General features: G+C 40.7%; 1 protein-coding gene across 1 annotated transcript; it reads left to right on the top strand.

Annotated features, from left to right (window-relative positions):
- The first annotated feature begins 1,407 nt into the window (after nt 1-1,407).
- On the top strand, nt 1,408-21,747 carry LOC124061792 (cyclic nucleotide-gated cation channel beta-1-like). Its single transcript, XM_046394031.1, has 35 exons — nt 1,408-1,607; nt 1,718-1,739; nt 1,845-1,884; nt 1,968-2,073; nt 3,034-3,053; nt 3,135-3,237; nt 3,975-3,999; nt 4,116-4,209; nt 4,455-4,561; nt 7,255-7,594; nt 8,217-8,366; nt 8,480-8,533; nt 11,098-11,165; nt 11,435-11,691; nt 11,893-11,923; nt 12,129-12,288; nt 12,386-12,855; nt 13,754-13,952; nt 14,252-14,266; nt 15,496-15,594; nt 15,668-15,822; nt 16,999-17,253; nt 17,883-18,091; nt 18,245-18,295; nt 18,401-18,487; nt 18,783-18,847; nt 19,029-19,151; nt 19,315-19,456; nt 19,622-19,781; nt 19,886-19,983; nt 20,181-20,264; nt 20,359-20,477; nt 20,766-20,912; nt 21,144-21,342; nt 21,446-21,747. The coding sequence occupies exons 1-35, from the start codon at nt 1,467-1,469 to the stop codon at nt 21,701-21,703; spliced, it is 4,653 nt and encodes a 1,550-aa protein (XP_046249987.1). The 5' UTR covers nt 1,408-1,466; the 3' UTR covers nt 21,704-21,747.
- Nucleotides 21,748-22,484: the final 737 nt, after the last annotated feature.

Genomic DNA, 22,484 nt, shown 5'->3' with positions numbered 1-22,484 from the left:
GATCTTGTGTGATGAGGGCATATGTCAGGAACTGACCAGGCCTTAAGAAGTAAGGATGGCGGTAGATTAGTTGAGGTGTAGCTACACTATTTAATCCAATACTACGAACTTGAGATTAGGTCAGAACAGTGTGTCAGGAATCACGCACACTGGGATCACAACAACAACTCTCTGTAAAGAAGTATTGTATATGGATTTTGTGTAGCAGTCCCACAGCCACAAGCCCTGAGTGTGATAACCCTTTGAGACTTCTTTTAGTCCTCTCTACTGGACCCTACGCTGTGTCGAGATTGCACATTTAGCTCCAGCAGGCCTGTAAAAATCTAGTTTACATCAAACAAATTACTGGGGAAAACTTACTGTAATAGTTTTGTGATTGTTTTCCAAATCAACTACATATGTAATCATTTGAAAAATGGACACACAGCAGGAGGTATTTGATTTTTTAAGACCTTCCTTGCCTTTTCGGTCATCTCATTCAGACAACAGATATTGCCTTGGCTTAGGCCCTGCAGCAGATAGTGCACACCTGGGGTGGTATATAAAATGTTTCTCTTTTCTTTGTTGTGCCTTAAAAGCCAACAAAGCAGTGCAAAAAAAAAGCAAGATACTGCACATTTTAGGAAAAAGTGTTCTTCACTACATTTTTATTATGGTCTCAGGAGATTTTGATATTTACAAATGAATTGTCTTGACTGCTAAGGCATACCTGTCCACTGTGGTTAGTTAGCAGGACATCAGGCAGGTTTGGTGGCTCTTTTCCCTGAGGTTGAAGTGGGTTAGCAGGCAGATAAACTGTCACTGCAGGTAATACACACAGTTGAGATTACATCAGACAAGAGGCCCTCCTGCAAACCTCTGTGTTGAACCAGGATGCTCGACTAGTCATCTCCTCTTCCTGCACATTTGTGCCTGATTCTTTCTTGTCTGGCTGATTTGACTGATTTGACTGATCTGACACTCTGCCAGCTGAGGAGGCTGTTTGTAAAGCAGCTTATGGTGCGCTGAGGTTAACCTCTGCCCTCTCAGCCTGTTAGTCTCCTCTGACTTGTAACTCCTGTGCAGGAGTTTGCATGAAAAGGTTCTGGTTCCTTTCTCCTCACAGAGTTAGTTGGTGGATTAAAAAAACAAGTCTACATTGTACTTTATCTGACTAATGTTTCAAGGATTCAAGGATTTTCTAATTTATATTGCAGACATCACCTATTGTTATGAAAGTTTGTGCATGTGTTTGTAGAGAAGCTAAGACAGAAAAAAAACCAATCAAGAACACAGAGTGAATTTACTGGCTGGGCCAAAAATGTTGCCTCAGATTAAAGCAAAGACAAAGCATGCAAACATCCTTCATCAGGCCTCATTAGCTCCAGCTGAGGGCTCTCTGTGTGATCGGTGAAGTGGCTGATTTAATGAACACACGGGGAACAACCTTTTAGGAATTATCATCATTATCATCAGCATTATCAGCAATGTTTGATGAAGAGCTTTTGAGAGGCTCACTCTGTGTGTGTATGTGTGTGTGTGTGTTCAACAGGATGTTCAACTGGGTGGTGAAAGTGGTCCCCCAACCCCCTGAAGCTCCTGGAACAGATGAAGCTGCTAAGACACCTGTATGACAACACACACGTGCACATGCACAGGCACACACATGCATAGACTCCCACACACAAAAAACTCAGAGTCTAATTTCTTTTCTGTCTCTGTTTCTCTGACCTAACAGGACCACCCCAAAACCAGAGAGGGTGAGGATTATTTATTATTTCTAACTTGCTTTATACTAGCTGTCTGTTATGTGTAATAATGCCTCTAAAACATGAGCGTTTTTTTGTTTTTAACTCATCCCACAGTGAAGAGTCCTCCATTGAAAAACGCAGATGAGGAAGACAGGTAAGCTGCTCGGCCCACTAGTTTCTCAATGAGTGTGTGTAGGCGTACTGACATATTACCATCTCGCTCAACTTCCTATACAGCCAGGCCCAGACTGGAGTTTTAGGTTGGCTGTCCAATGGCTTTGTCAGTGCCCTCCCTCAACCTTCTGGCTCCCCTCGACCCAACAGGGCCAACTCTGACGCCGGGGTGAGCCTGCAGATGTTTAAGTAGCCTCCTCGGGTCAATATCTTGTCTTCTGCATACACTATATGGACAAAAGTATAGAGACACACCTCTTTATTATTGAATTCAGGTGTGGTATTTAACTGTTTTTCAGGGGTGGGGCTCACTTCCAGTGAAGGGAAACCTTAATGTTTCAGCATACCAACACATTTTGTACAATGCTATGCTTCCAGCTTTGTGGCAACAGTTTGGGGAAGGCCCTTTTCTATTCCAGCATGACTGTGTCCCAGTGCACAAAGCAAAGTCCATAAAGACATGGCTGGATGAGTTTAGTGTGGAAGAACTTGACTGGCCCACACAGAGCCCTGACCTCAACCCCATCCAACACCTTTGGGATGAACTGGAACAGAGATTGTGATTCAGGTCTTTTGGTCCAACATCAGTGTCTGACCTCACAAATGCTCTGCTGCAGGAATGGGCAAAAATTCCCACAGAAACACTCCAAACTCTCGTGGAAAGCCTTCCCAGAAGAGTGGAAGCTGTTCTGGCTGCAAAGGGGGGAACCAATTCCATATTAATGTCAAGTAGAATCTAATGTCATTAAAAGTCCCTGTTGATGTAATGGTTAGTTGACCCACTACTTTTGTCCGTATAGTGTATTATCCTGTGAGAAATAAATGCATGTTTGCTGGTTTGGGGTCAGACTGATAAACTGGAGTGCTGATAAGTCAATATTTGACTTTTATTAAATGCTAAACATCAAGTCCCACCTCAAAAATGAAAGCAAAATTTTATTATAAACTTGCTTTTGTCAGTTTTTGAAGTCAAAACATTAGGACATAAAGGCATTTTAGCAAAGGATCTATTATGGTATGATTATAATGGGCATATACACACAATATTTGGAAGGGAGATTTGCAGTAGACCTTTTTTTCTACCTCCAATTTTTTTTCCTTTTTCTTTTCTTTCTTTGCCATCCACCAGTCAGGAGAGGATGGAGAAAGGTACGATATCATGAGATACAAGTGAATATTTCATGGTGAATGCATTCTTCAAAGCAAATTCAATTCTGTTCTTCTTCCCAGGTCTGGAATGATAGGCTGGGTCACTCAGGGCCTGACCAAGGTGCTGCCTCAGCCTGATGAGAAGTACAAAGAGACTAAAGATGACGAAGAAGAATGCACTGTGGTGGGTGCATTATGTTTATTTATCCAGTAAACTGGAACAATTATTGTTACAGATTGCATTTTTCAACACACAATGTCATGGTTGTATACAGTACTTGTTTCTCCAGAAGCCAATATTCAAACATAATAAAAACAATGTGCTTTTTGTTATAAAGTGACATTTGACTCAAGCAACTTAATACTACCCCACAGGCTTATAATACTGATCATGTCTAAGGATTAAGCTTATAAAGGAATCAACAAGGGGTTTAGCCAGATTAAAGCTCTCCATTAACTTCACTGCTATTTAAACTGGTTTCTTCATGTCACAACCGTCTTACCTGGAGGCCTCAGCGTTAAATACCTAACAACAAATTAAACAAAATGATTGTAAAAGTCTATGATTTCTGCAGGGCACACATGACCCAGTTATCCCACTGTCATATTACCGAAAATAATATATTGAAATAGTTGCTGAGGACTGATTAAGGGCCTCATTGTAGGCCCTTATGACGCACATGTGGCCTTATGTAACTCTGAAGGACAAAGAAGTAACATCGTCATTAAATTCTGTGTGGCTCATATTGTCATAATGGATATAAAGTAGACAAGATCACTTATAGTAATTATATAATCCTTAATAACACTGACATTAATTCTCACAATAATTGTGTGACAATGGATAGACGCAAGAAAATTTTATAGACATCCTCAGTTGGTTTGACTTTAATCTCTTTGTTCCTTTCTTCTGTCCTGTAGGTATATGAAGTAGCAACAATGCCAGGTAAGTTTCGAGTTTTATCTTTTTTACAAAAAATATTTGTAACTTGATGATTAAATATCAGTAATTTACCACTCTGACTGCTGAGTTGAGCTCTGCTCTCTGATTGGTCTGTTCAGATTTTGATCCCCTTCCACACATCCCAGTGGTGGAGATGGTGTCAGATGATGAGGTGTCTGAGGTAGAGAGTCTGACTCATCAATTTCCTCCCAAGTGAGTGTGAACCACCCATTACTACACATTCACACTGATTAAAGCTACAAGTTGACACACCAAAGCATTAACTAACAGCACCTGGCATTTGACTGAATAGTCTGAAGTTCAGTATTAGGATCAGCTGGACTTTGCTGTACAATCTAAATCAAACACACACACACACACACACAGCAGCACACATCAGCACAGGTAAAGACCTAATAAGCATGTGAGAGGCTGACTGTTCTCTTTCTCTGCTGCAGCATGGTGAGCTGGATAAAGCAGATGGTCCCTCAGCCTGTTATGCTGCCCCCTGGTGCCGCACTTGCAGAATCATCAACCAAGTCCTCTCGCTCTTCTCTGGACAAAAGTACATACACACACATCCTCACAAACACACAGATTAAAGTATATTTGACCCAGTGCACACCAGTGGACTCAGACAGTCACCACACATGACTTACCACCTGGAAACCCACAAGCTTTCAAACCTCCATTATATTTAGTGGATGGATGTCTGTTTTGTACACTGAGGCGTATGTCTTCCTCTTCCCTCCAGTTATGTCTCCACCACCTGAATCTCTCAGTGGAATTTCACTGGATACTGACAGTAAGGCCTCCGGGTACGTTTTGATCCCACCTCGTTATGAATGAGAGCGAGTTACTTGACCCCTCAAATCGAGATAAAGAACAAAATTATGATATAGATAATAAACAAATGTCATATGAGGATCCTAAAACTGAAGTTAAATGGAATTCAGCCAGGATTAAATTTGATTCCGTGAAAATGGAATAATTTACACTTTATCTATTTTCCACTGAAGGTTTGGCTCTGCCTTGCTCATGAACAATACATCAAAACATGCAGTAACATAATATTACTATCACTATATGAACATTAGGACAGGGTATAAACTCAGTGCAGTTAGTGTTAGAAACTGTATGGACAGCTTGGACAGCTGTGTGACTTGTACTTAAAGTGTTGAGTGCATACAGTTAATTAGTATTTCTGTCAACAGTGTGGTTGGCTGGTTTGTGTCAGGACTGGGCCTGAAGCTGCCTCAGCCTGCCATTGCATCCAGAGATAATACTGAGGTAACTTTCTCCATTCTCCTCCTCTCAGCTTTCACCTTCCTTCACCATCTTTTATGTCTTGTCACTCTTACTTTTCCAGAACTACATTTAGAGCAATTAAATTATTTTTATTGCTTTCAGGGGGAAGCTGAAGTTCTCCAGAAAGGTCAGTTTGAGATTTATTCACTCAGTCATACTTTCCAAAGAAAATTCTCAGTGTCAGTGTTCCTGCATGCCACAATTCACAGTTCAATCCAGTGGGAATATATATATCACTTAAAGTGTTTAGTCACCAGAGAGTAATGTCTGCAAAACATATTTTTAATAATATGGGGTGTGATTCAATTCATTATTTTTCATGAAATTAAACTAAAACTGGTCATTCCTCCTTTGAGTAACTCCTTTGATATTTGGAAAGTACTGTGCCTGTGTTTTCTGTTGAAGCACCCTCTTGTTTTTTCCCCCATAGTTTTTGAAGAGGTGTTTCGGTCGGACGATCAGAGCATAACTCAGTCCCTCTTCTCCTTCTGTTTCAGGGGGGAAGGCGCTGCGAGCCCCTTAAACAGCAGGAGGAGACGACTGGGGGACGCTCTGATTCCCACACAGACAGGCAGACAGACAGACAGACAGACAGACACCAGTAGATATACAATTTACTTTCAAACAACAGGGGGTGCACAGCTCAGTACAGAAACCAGGCAGCTGTAAAATACTTCAAAAATATAGAGATATATTCAACTCACCTTACTGTACTCAATACAGATTAATATGAATGTATTACAACTTGTATACAAATGTGTGTACTGATATATAGCAAGATATGTACTGCATATTCATAGCTAATTAGATGTGTTTTGTCTTCAGTCTTTGTGATTTGAATTTGCACATTTTCTGTTTGACACAGAAACATTTTTGCCATTTATTTGAAATTCCTGTAGGTGTCATACACAAAAGATTGCAGACAGGATGTTGTTCTGTTACTTTATTGTGCTTTCACCTATGGCAATGTTCACTATATATTCGTGTTGCCATTTTCATAAAGGAGATAAAAAGATGATGCACTGGTCATTGATGTAAACACAGATGAGTTTCTGTGTTGAAGAATGTCAGCTTAAAATGTCAAATCTTCCTTTCCCAATTCACAGAAATCTGAACATAATATTTAAATGGCAGCTATGTTCCTTCATTACTGAGTTGTTTATGAACAAAGTAAAACTGTATCTGTATTTATACTTTATATTTAGAGGACATTATATGTAAAAGCTGTACTACTTCAGAATCTGTTAATTGTTATACTTGAAGAAAACTGAGTTCAGTTTGGGTCTTGATCATATTATAGTTGGAACAAGCTTTTCCACAGAGTTCCCTGGGGTTGCACAACACACATGTATTGCACTCAGTTCATCCACTTGTTCTATTGCATTGAACTGTGAAATGTGGCCTGGGGATGTGGTGTGGTGTAGCTTCAGAAGGTTTGACTTGATTGGAAAGAGCCATACTTTTCTCATACTGAAATCATGTCTTGGAAACAAGGTTTTAGAATTATATTATTATATAATATATATAATAATTATTTACATACTGTAATGTGACAATACAGCAAGAATAATAAAGATTCTGTGTGTAATTATCTATGTGGTGGTGTAATCAATCACCTGCCTTATTGTCTGATAGCATTATTCCCTGTCTGGAACATCTTCTGCACAAAAAGATGAATTAAATATAGAAAACTGTAGTAGATGTTTGAGACAACATAAGACAGATCCCCCATGTAGAAATGCCCATGCCCATGTAAAGTCACAGCTGTATACTTATATTAGAAGCAGTCATACCTGGAACCCTATATACAATGTACAGCAGATTTATTAATTCATCATTAGATCAAATCCAGTTTATAAATAAGCTTGATCTGGCTAAACATGTGTCAGTATTTTATTTTTATCACCATGTCTCTTCCTTCTTACATGGAAATCACACCTTGTCTCTTAGCTTCATCCAAACTTAAACCTGACATGGTTCTAGAAGATGTGGAGTCGGACAACGAGGGCCAGCAGAAATGTGACGATCAGTGCAAAGCCGTACCACCATCCACATCGCTGACTCCATCGTCACAGATAGCAAACCAACAGCAAGAAACAACACAGCAGACACAGTCCAATTCACTGCTGTCTCAGAAGTGCAGTGACACCAAACCACAACCAGAACCATCAGAGAGTGGCACAAAAACATCTCATGAAGATGCTGAGACCCAGACGGGCCGCTGGACGCCCTTTATTGAAAGCATCAAGAGGGAGGCCGAAGATGTAGCTTTGGCTACCATGGAGGAACGGTGAGTTCTTAGCCATTTTTAAGTCACCTCCACTGAGTGAAAATGCTCCCTATCATGTCAAATAATATTTAGAACAATTACAAGCTAGTTAAAGTTATTAGGTGAATGAATTTGAAATACTGGGCCTGAAAGAGTAGTCACAATACTGGACCATGATTATCCCCAATAAGAGTTTTTACCAGTTCAGGCTGTTTTTCAGTAACAAGTGATGTAAACCTAAACAAATGTCATTTTTTCAATATCCCTTCATCTTAATCCTCAGATTTCAGAGCTATCTCACATAGAATCATCAATAATATTCATCTTGTTTAACTTGAAGAGTAAAGGCTTCAAAATATTCAAAACATCAGAGATAATACAAGCTGAAACTTCTTTACTTTATAAAGCATTTCCTTGCTTTATATCTTTATAATTTTCCTGTTTTATACAGTTTTTTCAGAGCAATCTGAGATTATTCATTTGAGTAGAGCAATAGATTTAGCTGTTTGCAGTAGTTGAAACATGGAGACAAGACTAAATTAACCTGGTTTGGTGGATTTAAAGTCACTTCCAGAATTTATTTTAATACATTACTAACATTTACCACACTGCACAGTGATCAGTGTGTCCTGTCTCTCTTTAGTCTGCTGCAGGAACGTGTGGAGATGGCACGCGTGGCTGAAGAGGTGGCCAGGCAGACAGCTGAGATGGCTATTAGACAAATGGCTAGTGAGGGTCAGTCCATTAAACTCTCACTGGGGAGTCAAGAACTGCTGGAGGAGCCTGAAGCTGAGTAAGACCTTGTGCTCAATTAGACAGAAAGTGTCTGTGTTTGGGAAAATTTGTACTTTGGAAATGGGAGTATCTTTAAGAAGTGAGGTGACACTCCATGTTCATTATGAGCAGGCTGTCAGTGCCACAAGAAGAGGAAAACGAAGTGGACCACACTAAAGTTTCAAAGTAAGAATGCAAATATGGAATCCTTTGTAGGACCCCAAACCCACTTATTCACCCCACAGTTTGTGTTGTATTCCTGTTGACTCCACATCAGGAAAAGATGTGGAAACATCTCCACTCCAGATGTTTCCACATTTTGCCACTGTTTCCTGCAGCTTGTTGGACTGATGATGAAACTATAGAAGACTGGTGGAAGAAGTATTCAGATTCTTTTACATTGTAGCAATAGTACAATGTATGATATGCTTAACCACAAGTAAAAATCTGCACTTATTTTTTAAAATTATTATTACACAGCAATATGGCCCTGTTCAGAACATTATGTTAAAGGGTAAGAAGCATTTTAATATTGCAACTGGTGGAGGTGATTTAAATTACTTTACACACCGTTGGGTAGTTTCATCTGCTGCTGGATACGAATTTTCTATGTTAAATTTGAATATGCAAAGTAACATTAATTTTCTGAACTGTAGTGAGACAGTAGAATGAAATGAAGAATATTAAGTAAAAAGTATCTGAAACTATACAGCACAGTACTTATGTAAATGTACAGTTATTTTCCAGCACTGAAGAGACACCCGAGCCCAAATACGTCCAGTTCCACTGCTAGTCGGTTCCGTGCAGATCCAGCACAGTCATTTGTCTGTTAGGTCCCAAATCCCGTGGGTTCTCGTTATGTGATCTCTGCCGCGCGCTGCCTCAGCATCACTCTGAGTGCCATAGCAACCACAGCTTCCCTTAGGAACGGGCGACCCCGCCCCCACCTTTTCCTCTCAACGGTTCCCCGGTAACGGTGCGCACCTGCTGCTGCTTCACGTCTGGAAACGCAGGCAAAATGATGGACGAAGATGTAACGATGGAACATTTTACGTGTTGTTTTATCTATGATTTCTAAAATATCCTGATCTGATTTACACGTATCCTCAGCCGCCGAGCTACTTGTATCTCGATGCTTGTGGACATTTTCTGTCGGGACTATTAATGATTAACGCACGTGAATATTGACAGCTAAAGTGAGTATCTTTTGATAACATCGTTGTTAGGTAACTAATATTGCTTTAAGCCTTGGTATGAAATGAATAAGTCAGGCCTATTACTTAATCCTAACTTTATTGCCATCCTTTTGTAAACGCCGTTGAATAAGCTCGCCTGTTACAGGTGGTCACCAAGTGAGTCATGTTATGCTAACAGAGAAAACACTCACTACAGAGCCAGCTAGCAATGAGAGAAGTTCGTGCTTCCACATTTTCTAGTCATGTGCGACAGTCTAGATGGATGTAACCTGTGCTTGGTGTTTCATTGTCATTGTCATTCAGTTAAGAAAGGTTGAGGTGAGAAAAAAAGCTTTTTTAAAAAACAAAAAAGCAAACAAACAACAAAAGAGACCGTTTTTTTAAATTGAGTTATTCATTTAAAAAAAACAAAACAAGGAACATTACAAATTCACACATACATTCATACATACAAAATTTCCCAATATATTTGGAAAAAAGAGTGGTGGGTAGCAGTAGTGTCTCTAATAGTGATCGTCCACAGGTCCATGGGCATAAAGCCTATCCCATAAAGAAATACACTGCATGCACAACAACAACACATTACACCTTCCCATGCCCAAACAGCTGCTAGAGACGGTCAGCTCAGCTCAGTTTGTCCTCATTCCAACCATCCACATCAGTATTGGCATTCTCTAGGTTATTAGCATGGATGTTCCAGATGTTCCAAAACTTGTCACATTTGTGTATAACTTGTCTTTTCTAAAGCAAAGTAAGAAGCAATTCCCTTCAACCACTGTGATGTGACAGGAGGTGTTTCTGCTCCCCATGAGCGGGATGTACATCGTTTAGCTTCTAGAAAGCAAATATTAAGTAAATATAGTACAGTTTTTAAGTCTTGTTGGTAGATATTCAACAAACAATTCGGGGTTGAGGGGCACCCCTTCACCAATGATTTGACTGGCCATGTGTAACACTTTTTCCCAAAAAAGATTGTATTAGCGGACAATGAAAAATGAAATGGAGATCCTCTTTGAGGTTTTAATTTAAGGCAAGGGTCAGGGATGTTAGGATTAAAGTGATGGAGAACTGCAGTTGTAGGCCAGGGCATCTCTGCAGTGCTCCAGTACTTCATTAGAATTTATAGTTTTGTAAAATATTTTATCTTGGTTAAAACCTGTAGCTTCTGTGATTTGGAAGGTGCACTTTGATAATATTTCCATTAATTGTTCTGGCCTGATTTTTAGTTAGCTGTTTACATACACTTTTAAAATGAGCCACATCCAATTTCTATATTTACACTGAAAACCACTTAAATGTTTTTCCAACCTGTTCAAATACAGCCTAATCACCATTTTCAGGAGGTCAAAAGAGCACTCGATGAGTCCATACACATAAACACTAACTAGAATTAATACTTCAGAAAGTAGCTGCCAGTTTTTGTATTGACGTTTGAAATTTTCTGGAAGGATTCTGTGTAAATTCTGAACAGTGGCTTACCCTCACACTACTGGAGAGTGTGAATTATGTTCAACTAAATTGTTCAGCTATTTTGTCTCTTATACTTTTCTGCAGAGAGGAACAGAGCCTTGCTGAGGAAGAACAGAACGAAGAGACTGAGGAACGTTTCGCAGAGGAACCCGGTAGAGATCACACACTGCTAAAGTAGTTTTTTCTTTTGAAATGACAATATCCTCCCCTGGAACAAGAATGAAGCTGGAAAGAATGACAATAGAGGGCATAGCATGCTATAGCCCAAGTACAAACTCTCTGCAATGTTTCTACATTTTTAAACCCTTACATTTGTTTTTCTATACCATCTGTGTCATCAACATCAGACATGTGTGTATATGACTTTTGGGTGTTCTCATATTCAAATCTCATGAAATCTACAATTTAATTCTCTAACTAGAACCAAAGGAGGAAGCAGAGCCACGAGCCTCCCCCTCTCCACCTCCAAGTTCTGAACAAGTTAAGGCTTCTGAGCTGGAACCAGAGCCAGAGCCAGAACCTGAACCAAAGCCAGATCCAGATCCAGATCCAGAGCCAGAGCCAGAGCCAGGTCCAGACACCCAGCAAGCCAATGCAAAAGCAGAGACTATAACCCAGCAGCCACAAAAAACAGAGAAAGACAGTCAAAGCAACAACACTGAGAAAGCAACTGAAAAGGTAATGCTTAATTTATAAACAAGCTTGATTCAGAAACACTCAACAGAATTTTGCTTACATTACAGACAAATTCAGACTCAAAAAGAGTCAGAAATCAGACATATTTACAACCTCTTTAGTAAAGAAATATTTTTCTTACCAGTCCACTGTCATCTGTCATCACTATCCCAGCTGCTGCTAATTGCTTTTCTTTTTTTGTAGGAGGAGGAAGGTGCTGGGGATGGCTGTGGGGGTATGTACTATTCTGTTTTGTCTTGTTTCCATGTCTTTTAAAGTAGCTCACTGTCAGTCTCAGACAGTTGCTGTGCATACTGCGTGGTGGCTGTAGGCCACGATCACTACCTGTCTTCTTGTCAAGAAGTCTGACTTTCTCATTCAGACTGACTACATTACCGTTTGATAGTCTAAATCTTCCTATCCGCCTGTCTTCTCTATAGCTCCAGTCAGCTGTGATGCATTTAAGAGCTGCCTGATGCACATTCCTCACACCTCCGAGTGCCTCGGCAACATCAACGCGTTCTTCAAAGAGAACGGCATCTCCCCTCCCAAAATACCCTCAATACCTAAGCTACCTACCCGGTTCTCTGACGTCACCAAGTACTTACCCTCCCTACCCCCTGAATTGCGCCAAGAGTTCTCCCAAATCCGACTCACGCAGGTCCCCCGAAATATTGCTCAGACTCTGACTGAACTTTTGCCCAAAAGCTCAGAGGGTTCAGTTGGCCCCAGTTTTTCCAGTCTTTCCCAGAGCTTTTCAAACATCCCTCAGAAGCTCTCTCAGTTTCCCAGCCGAACGCAGCAGTACTTCCTCAACGTTCGGAACCGCCTCAACAGCCTTATGCCTCAAGATGCCTAAGAAACAACAACAACAACAGCAAAAACAGAGGCAAGACAAGAATCAGCAAGAAGTCGAACTGAACCAGCTCGTCCGACACTCCCCCCTCCCTCCTCCTCACCATCCTCATCTCCGGTCCCGCTCCCCGTCTCCATCCTCCCCCAATGGTAGCACCCTTGAATTGCCCAATGTGCCATCCTACCCACGCCTGCCACCAATTGTCAGCCCCCCATCAAAGCAGCTCAGCTCACTGTCCCGCCAGCTGTCAGGTCTCTCTAACCCAGCGTTCTTCATTGAAGATGACTCAGATGTTTCAGCAATACCCGCAGGTGAATCTGTAGCAGCGAAAGCTAACTGTGCTCCATCGTGAGGTTCATTGTAGATGCCTGAACTCAGTCATAATGAGCAGACAGTTGTTTCATAACATGTGGTGTCTGGACAAACTATCTCTAAAGGGAAAAAACAGCTGATTGCCACTGAACCTTTATTATTATTTGAAAACAATCATAGATGAGCAATAAATGATCAACTGAGTTCAGATGTCATGGCAGATGTACTGACAGGGTGTTCAGGATCGTGAACACCATGTCAGCAAAAAGCAGTAGATGTTTGGTGCTGTGGTCGTGGATTCTGTTTTTATTTGTTGTCTTGTTCTGTCACTTGTCAAATAAGCTCAGACTTAATGTGAATGAAGAACTACAGTTAATTTGTTAGCTAACAAAGAAAAAGAAGTGCACATGCACACCCTTAAACCACTATTATTTTGTCAAGATAAAACATGATTGAGGAACTTTTTCAGGACGTTTTAATTGTACTCTGTGGCTGCCTTCCATTTCCTCACAGTTTTGTTAAAGTGTAACAAACTGTAAACACTGTACATTAGGAGGCAGTTTGACACTTTGGGTATTTAGTAAAGAAGACAGAAGTGTGCCAGTGCACCACAAGCCAGATTAGCCTTACTGAATGGCTTGCCAGATGAGTAAGCTTGTCCACTCGGCCATTGAGGCCCTCTTATACGTGGCCTAGTTTACAGGTGGATCTTCCTACATTAGTCTCTTGTAGGTCCTGGTAAATCTGTAAATCTCCTACCTTTCCTCTGCTTGTAATTATGACCTGCTTTGCACCCTGGCAGCTCTGTACTGCAGCTCGATGTGTCCCAACACATTCACATTATTTGTGGTGCTCTTCATTAATCAACAAACATCGTGTGCCTTTCAACCTCTCCAGAGAGTTCTAGCCTCAGTCTGCGTCCGGCTGTCAATGTAGAGGATGTTGACTCAGACCAAGAGAGAGGAGCGGAAGGAGGAGCAGGAGGAGGAGGAGGAGGAGGGGAGGGACAGAGCAATATCCCCCAAATCCTCACCCCCCAGGACCCCAAACTTACAACCCTCACTGTCCCTGTGACCCCCTCTGGAGGTCGTCAAAGGTGAGAAATGTTACTGCTAGTTTACTTCATGTAATCTGCTATTAGATAAGGACTAAGGATAAGGATAAGGAGAGGAAAATATTTTTAAAAATTAATTTAAAAAATATTTTTTCTTCTTCTAATGTTGTAGCAAGAGGTTGATGCTGAATAACATGTAAACTTCAGTGGTGGATAATTTATGTCATAGTACAAATGTCTTTGACTGTGTGAGTTTGTAGGTATTAAAGATTCCAGTTTATCTTTGTGTGCGTTACAGTATCTTTCATCTTTTTCTCTGCCCTCATGCTTCTCATCCACAGTAAAGGAGATAAAGAGTAAGGAAACTGCATGCTTTTGAATTATTCTTTCTCTCCAGTGAAACAATGAATATGCACAGTGTGTAGTGGAGTGTTTTCCTCCAAAATGACACCAAATTAAACATTGGTAGCTGGCAAAACACAAAATTATACTTAGATTATTTAGATTTTAGACCACAAAACATGTGCTTATATAGTTCCAGTTATTCAAAATTGTGTTTAATCATCATTCATGGTTTGTGCATAGTTTTAATGAGTCATTAAATGTATAATTTTGGAGTCAAACATCTCTCTTCACATCTCTCTGGTCAGTGCTGTTTGAAATGGATCTGCTGCCTGCTGTACAGTCAGAGTTGGTAGATGTGTAATGTTGGTCTATCTGTATTCCGGTGTCCTGCAAGAACCGTGTGTTTTGCATAGGAAAATCAGAAAAATGCCAAATGACTCACACAATCAAGCTAACACACAATGTTTATGCAGAACACAGTTTGTGGAGCTTCAGTTGTTGAGTGTTTTGTGTTGTTCTGTGTTGTGGTGTTCTGTCATGAGGTGTGAATGTGTTGTTCATTTTTGCATGGCTTTCACATTTTTGTGCTTTTGCCTACTGTGTGGATATTGTCATAAAGTAGAATAAAGTAAAGTCAATAAACAGCCGCATCAAAATCTTGTACTTGCATCATCACTGTGTTTTCTATCTATTTGATATCTGTTTCTTGGATTTACACACACACACACACACAAACCAACCCTGTCTCCCCCATCCCTCTTTCATAAACACTCACACTCAAACCCTGCTCTGATTATCCACAACAGTATTGGAAGGAACCGTAGGACTATCTGGACAAAGATGTAAGATATCAGACCCTTATTAATTACTGTATCAGCTCATCTAGTATCCATCTATTTTTCTGTCCACAAATTATGCTGCCCGGTCCATATTTTTTCCATCACCATTTATTATTCCATCTGAAGTGACCAGTCTTTACTCAATTGCTCATTAAATCATCTTTGCATTCGTCACAATCATAAATACATAGTGAACGTGAAAGCAAGTAGAAGCATGTCATTTTTTATTTTCCTCTGACAACATTTCTCATTTGAAGCACACTGTGTCTTCTTAAGAGCTACAGATGCCATTTAGCATGATGAGCAGTGAAGCCACGTCACAGTTTGTTTCAGAAAAACAATATAACTGTCTGCATTGTCTGAAGGTTGACTCAGTGATGTCGCTGTGTCTACTTAAACAGTCGGAGGCTGCACTCACAAAGTGAAGATGATGATGATGAAGGAAGCACTCCTGTCAGAGCCTGGCCCAGCCAGTCCAGCCTGCACAGCACAGATGACATGTGAGCAACTACACACACAAACACACACACATCATCAGCATCATCTAATTTTATTTCTGACTTTTTTCCCAAGACTGAAAGAACGTCCAGCGTCTTCAGCTAGTCAGACCAGTACAGTAGTCAATGAGCGTCTTCAGGAGCTGGTCCGGATGTTTAAAGAAAGAACAGAGAAAGCAAAGGAGAAACTCATTGACCCTGACAGTTCAGATGAAGACAGCATCATCCCTTGTGAGTCTTTTTGTGTCTTTCTATTATACACACACACACGAACTGAACACACACACACACACGAACACACTGAACTGGTTTTAGTGCTAACATGCAAAGATGGAATGTAAGGGCAGATAGTGGTCTCACACTGTTGAAGCTGTGTGTTATGGTATATTTTATTTCTAGGTTAAAGGAAACTGTTTTGTCCCACCAAGAAAATATCCACTCATTTAAGTAACTGAAACTGCCCACTGACAAACACAGGTGAGAAGTAGAAGTAGAAGCTTCTCTCCACGTTTCAACCTCTCAGCTTTCCCACTTCCATCCCAATAGATGTACCACCAGTGTCCCTCGTTCACCCCTCAGTGTATTGATCACTGGCTCCCAAGATTATTTTTTACAGTACATTTTTAATATCTTTGTGCCACATAAAATAAAATAGACAAATTGTCTTCTAATGTCTCTTTTCATCAAAACATAAGAAATAAGCAGTAAACATTGAAATAAGTCAAATTAATATGCGGTCATGCTGCAGTTACTGTTCTCATTTCCTCTTAAGTTTGAAATATTTGCATGGTGTCATTTTTAGCTGAAGCTGTGCAGATCTTGGTGCACCATACTATTGAAAAAGAGGAGTATGTTCTGCACCTGAAAGTTTACAAGGCCCTGAGGATATATATCTAGGCAACCCTCAACCAGCAAGGGTTTTGTTGGGCAAACATTTGCCTTGCTCATTGAAAAGTTATTGTAATGAATATTATAGAGGTTGTAAAATTTTAGTGTCTGTGCTACCTCTGTTTTTCCACATGTTTTAGTTGTGCTCCGGTCTGTCTGCAGATGTAGTGTAGAAAGTGCTTAACACTTGTAGTTGGTAGCAGGACCTTCCTCTACATTAGCAGGGTATGAAACATAGTACATTCTTTGTAATATGGGTGCTATTCTTGTAAGCCTGTGAATATTCCTGTGAATATTCTCATTCATCCAGGTCATGCTATTCTTGTAGTTTGAGCCGATAGACTTTGTTTAGTATTTTAGGAAATTTCTAGCAAACTCCTTGGTACCCTTTGTAATTGTAGCAGTGTGACACAGTAAACTATTTTCTAAACCTTTAGTAAATCTGTCTATGTGTGTTATCAAAATCTTTCTCACATGTTCTTCTGACATTTTGCCCCTTCCCCCCTCACTTCCTGTCAGCTCCTCCACCAGATTCAGCACCTCAGCCTGCTCCTGCAGCTCGGCCAGTGAATGGGGATGGCAAAGAAGCGCGAGCGGGTCCTTCAGGAAGAGGAGGAGGAGGAGGAGCGGGCAGAGTGGAGAGTAGGGAGGAGGAGGAGGAGGAGGAGGAGAAGGAGGAGGAGCAGTCTAGCCGCTGCTGCAAGGTGAAAACTCCTCGGTGGATACAAGCGTGTATGCACTACCGCTTCCCTGCCAGCATCGACCCTTTCACCAGTGAGAACCCAGCTGAATACGCCAACCTCTGCCACACACAACACCACACTGTACAGAAGAATGCTCTTTACTTTAACTCTTCAGAAATGAATCTAAATATATGTATAATATAATATTTTATATAATATAATATTGTATATATATATATGTGTGATAAATATTTCTCATCTGCTCTTAATTATATAGCTGCCTAGTTCTGACCAATTATTTTGGCTATTTGAGAAATAAATTTATTGAGCTGCTTATCATCATATTTTTGGACTTATTGTGTTAATATGAAAAAGAATTTTGGTAAAGATGAATCTACTGTACTATCCTGTCAAAATATGGACATCTGTCCCCTAATCATTTTTCATTTATTCTTTTCTCTTCCCTGTGTTTCACAAGGACTTTGCCAGTCCATTTTCTACCACCATCCTTTCTCCTTTAGTGCAAAGCCGAGTTCCAAGCAATGCAAACCTTGCTCAATAAACAATTACATTATTTGCCATGCTCTTATTCCCATTATAGTCCCATGAACCGCATACCATCACTAGTTCTGTGAATATTGAATGATTTTCTTACTTTCTACACCTCTGTCAGTTGTCCTGTTGTCTCTCACTCCTTCTTATCTTTGTCTCTTTCCTCAGACCTGATGTACGTGCTGTGGATGTTGTTGGTCTCTCTGGCGTGGAACTGGAACGCGTGGTTCATTCCTGTCCGCTGGGCCTTCCCCTACCAGACTCCAGACAACATTTACTACTGGCTGCTGACCGATTACCTGTGTGACCTCATTTACATCCTGGACATCACCATCTTCCAGCCGCGGCTGCAGTTTATTCGTGGGGGAGACGTAGTGGTGAGTAGGACACTAGAGACCATACCTGTAACTGAGCGATATCCTGAAATGGGAATCTGGAATTGTAGAATTTGCTTTGTGATATAGGCTGGAAACACTGAAACAACATTCATTACGTTGTTCACATCTGCAGTTGTTTCGTTTTTATTACAGAGTGACAAAAAAGATATGAGAAGAAATTATATGAAAACAAAACGCTTCAAAGTAAGTGACGAGAGATGAATCAAAGTCCCTTTTTCACATATTAATTTCTGTTAATTAATTAATTAATTAATTCAGTCAGTGAGGTTGAACCTTCCTATTTTTCAGTTTGATGTAGCCAGCCTTGTTCCCTTGGAGCTCTTCTACTTTAAAACAGGCATCAACCCTCTGCTTCGCTTACCCAGGCTGCTGAAGGTGAGGTTTATTACTCACCTCTCAGTCCATTACAACCCGCTATTCTAGCTGCATTCTGGTAAACAAACAATCACTTTTTTAGCAGAACTGTGTGTCAGATTTACTGAGCCACACATAACAACTTTACATTTATATCAAATATCAAACACAGTATCAGTAAGCATGGGAATGTTCATTTCAAAGGTTCCATGTATCAATTTTGGGAAAATTCTCAATTTCTTAGGCACAAATGTTTGCTAGCCAGTTTTGAAACCAAACTCTTATACTTTTCTTTTCTCTATCAATGCATCCCCAGATCAACTCCTTCTTTGAGTTCAATGAGCGTCTAGAGGCTATCTTGACCAAAGCCTACATCTACAGGTCAGCTGTAGCCTGATGGTATTTTACTGTACTGGCAAGTGTCCTGCATTGGATTTGCTCTTCTCTGTCTTTTCACTTTTCCTTACTTTGAGATGCCGCACTGTGACACAGATGAACAAAAAAACGGGTTTCAGGTGTTTAGTTTATGCTTTGTGTTGCTCTCTCATTCGCTGCCTCTCAGAGTGATTCGTACCACCACCTATCTTCTTTACTGTCTCCACTGCAATGCCTGTCTGTACTACTGGGGCTCTGCCTTCAATGGACTCGGCTCGACCAAGTGGGTGTACGATGGCGAGGGCAATAGGTTGGTGGGATAGACACGCACACGCATATCATCTACAGTATGCTGTATCTGCTCTGCTGGTCTTCTGTAGTTGCATTTTTTATTTTGCATCTTATTTATTTTATTTGAAGCTATTTCCTTGTTCTGACTCTCTCTAAGGCCTCCTGTTTTTGTCTCTGCTCAGTTACATTCGCTGTTACTACTTTGCGGTGAAGAGCCTCATCACCATTGGTGGACTGCCAGACCCCACCACCCTGTTTGAGATTGTCTTCCAACTCATCAACTACTTTGTTGGGGTTTTTGCCTTCTCTATCATGATTGGACAGGTTTGTTTATAAATCTGATGCAGACATTTGTGCCTCCCGCGTCACATTAAAAACTCCAGTGTATTATTATTCCTATTAGGTACTTGCATGCAGCAAAGACATTAATACATTATAAATTGCTTTGTGCTTTGTACTTCGTGCTAAATGAACAAACTTGTCTCCCAGATGCGTGACGTAGTGGGTGCAGCCACAGCAGGTCAGACCTACTACCGCACATGTGTGGACAACACTATTAAATACATGTCCTCCTATCGCATCCCCAAGGACGTCCAGAACCGCGTCAAAACCTGGTACAACTACACCTGGCAATCACAAGGCATGCTGGGTGAGGAGAGCAACATGCGATGTGTGTGTGTTCATTTGTTGTTGTTGTTATATTATTAATCTGCCCCTTCACTCATACTGTACCTCTAATTGACTGTCTTCCAGATGAGCAGGAGTTACTGACTCAGTTGCCAGATAAAATGCGTCTGGACATTGCTATAGACGTCAACTACTCCATCGTCAGCAAAGTTCCTCTTTTTCAGGTAGGAATGAATAAAACTTACTAAACTGGAGTCTAATATTTTAAAATCTACAAAGCAGAAAATGGGACTTTGTTCAGTGTGTATCCGATTTGATTTAAAACAGTCAGTGTTATAAAGCTAATGCAGTTGCCATAAAGAGATCAACGAGTGACCTACATAAGCCATAGTTTTAGAAACACTTCTTTCATTTTTGTCAGGGTTGTGACAGACAGATGATCTTTGACATGCTGAAGAGTCTACGCTCCGTTGTTTACCTCCCTGGGGATTATGTCTGCAAAAAGGTATATATTCTGCAAACACAGCCTGTGTTCTCTGTCAGCTCTCTATCTCTCCATCTTACTATCCTCCGCCTCCTATCTCTTCTGTTTTGATCAGGGCGAGGTGGGTCGAGAGATGTACATCATAAAGGCAGGGGAGGTGCAGGTGGTCGGAGGACCGGATGGAAAGACAGTGTTTGTCACTCTCAGAGCGGGATCGGTCTTTGGAGAGATCAGGTGAGAAGATTTTTACAGGTGTTTTTAAACATTATTACATTATTTTCCAACAGTAGAGCAGGACATGTTTATCTGTCATGACACTTAAAATCCAAGAAATAATCTTCACTGTGATTTTCACAGATTGGTGTTTGATTCTCAATCTTTTCTGTATTTTAATGTATTTTTTTGCATTAGGTAGAAAAAATATTGTAGGAGACATTGCAACTTGACCGACTTGGTTTCATGAAATTGAAATGACACGTGGTAAAAAATGTGATTTTAATCCCCAGTTTCTCTGATTGGCAGTTTGCTTGCAGTAGGCGGGGGTAACAGGCGCACAGCAAATGTAATTGCCCATGGCTTTGCCAATCTCTTCATCCTGGACAAGAAAGACCTGAATGAGATCCTAGTCCACTACCCCGAGTCCAAGAAGCTGCTCCGCAAGAAGGCCAGGTTAAACATCAATGGCACAACACATGAGCAAATATCATTATCTTGAAACCACAGCAACAGTTACTCCAATCATCACTGCACTTTCTGCTTTGTTTCTGTCCTGTATTCGTCATATAACAATGCCTCTGTTGTGGAACAGTACAGATGTAGTGTGGCCATTAAATCAGAAATTAACTTATACAATGGCTCCTTTGTCTGCAAGTCTGATGGAAGTTACTGTTTCAACCACAGAAAGATGCTTACTAAAGGAAAGAAACCTGAGCCCAAAGAAGAGGCTAAGGGTCCACCTCAGGTCCCAGCAGCCCCTGTTAGGACAGAGACCCCCAGACTGCTGAGAGCAGCCCTGGAGATGACAGAGAAGTCCTCTGGTCTTAAAGGAGCTCTGGCAAAAATCAAAGAGAAGACCAACAAGTCCAATATCTCATTACAGGTAAACTGACACAAAATGTGACACAAACCAAAAACAACAACATATGCAACATGTAGCAGTGGCAATAGAAAGGGTGTACTTTATACAATCTCTTCTCTTCCAGCCCTCCTTCTCCTCCTCCCTGCCTCCTGCATCTCCCACCTCCAGCTCTGGACCTGACAGAGACGTGGACACACCGTCACCCATGTCTGCAATCTCTGCAATGTTTCGCTCTGCTTCCCGTTGCCGCAACAACAACAACTCTGTGATGCCTCCCTCTGCTTCACAGTGCCACAGTGACACAGACATCGACCAAAGAGAGGAGGGTGATAGTGAGGTTGGAGGGAACGAAGGTGGGAAGAGGAAGGAAAAGAAGTTGTGATAAGTCCTTAAAGGACAAGGGAAGCAGGCAGCTATGTGGGGTGGATGACAGGAGAGTGACTGAGAGGAACTTAAGAAAGACTCACTTTGAAGGGGAAATAGAGGAATAAACAATGCTAAATGAGAGAGGAGGTGAAAGGGAGAAAATGTACAAAAACTGTCATGCCCAAATCTACTAGTCGTGTGGGATAGCTTCATTGCAAAAATATCAAGGTAGTACTGTATTCAACTCTGAAGCACATTTTGTACATTATACCCATAAAGCCCACTATCTTTACATCTTCGCATTTTGCTGTGAGGTTGTAATATACTCTGCAAACTTACAAGCCTGTACACATTAGAATCACTACATCCTTGTCTGTCCCCATTTGCTTTTTTCCCACTGGAGCAGTGAAATGTGTGAGTCCAGATTCCCTGTTCGCTTTGCCGTCTTCTCTCAGCCTCCATCCATTATATTCATCTTTATTCATTTCATTTTTTGAGCATCTATCAAAGGAGCAAGACATTCCTTGTCTGGTTTACCTATTCAGAATTCAGAATTCAAGCACATTTCCATCAGCTACACTTTTAGTTTGCATAAATGAATTCAATGTAGCTATGATGATGAGGGTATCCTGTGTGGGATGGCATAGTTAAAGAGTTATTATATGACAGTTATTTTATTTATTCATAGGGATTTCTACAGCACTGAACTGCTTGTCTTTCTAAATCATCCAAAAGTGTTTTTGCTGTTGTTGTTTGCTAACTGTTTACATATTATTTTGTAAACTTGAAAGCACAAT

The sequence above is a fragment of the Scatophagus argus genome, chromosome 7, assembly GCF_020382885.2.
Source record: "Scatophagus argus isolate fScaArg1 chromosome 7, fScaArg1.pri, whole genome shotgun sequence".
Taxonomy (NCBI): domain Eukaryota; kingdom Metazoa; phylum Chordata; class Actinopteri; family Scatophagidae; genus Scatophagus; species Scatophagus argus.
Note: the sequence above shows the minus strand (reverse complement) of the source record. Positions and strands in the feature narration are given on the sequence as shown.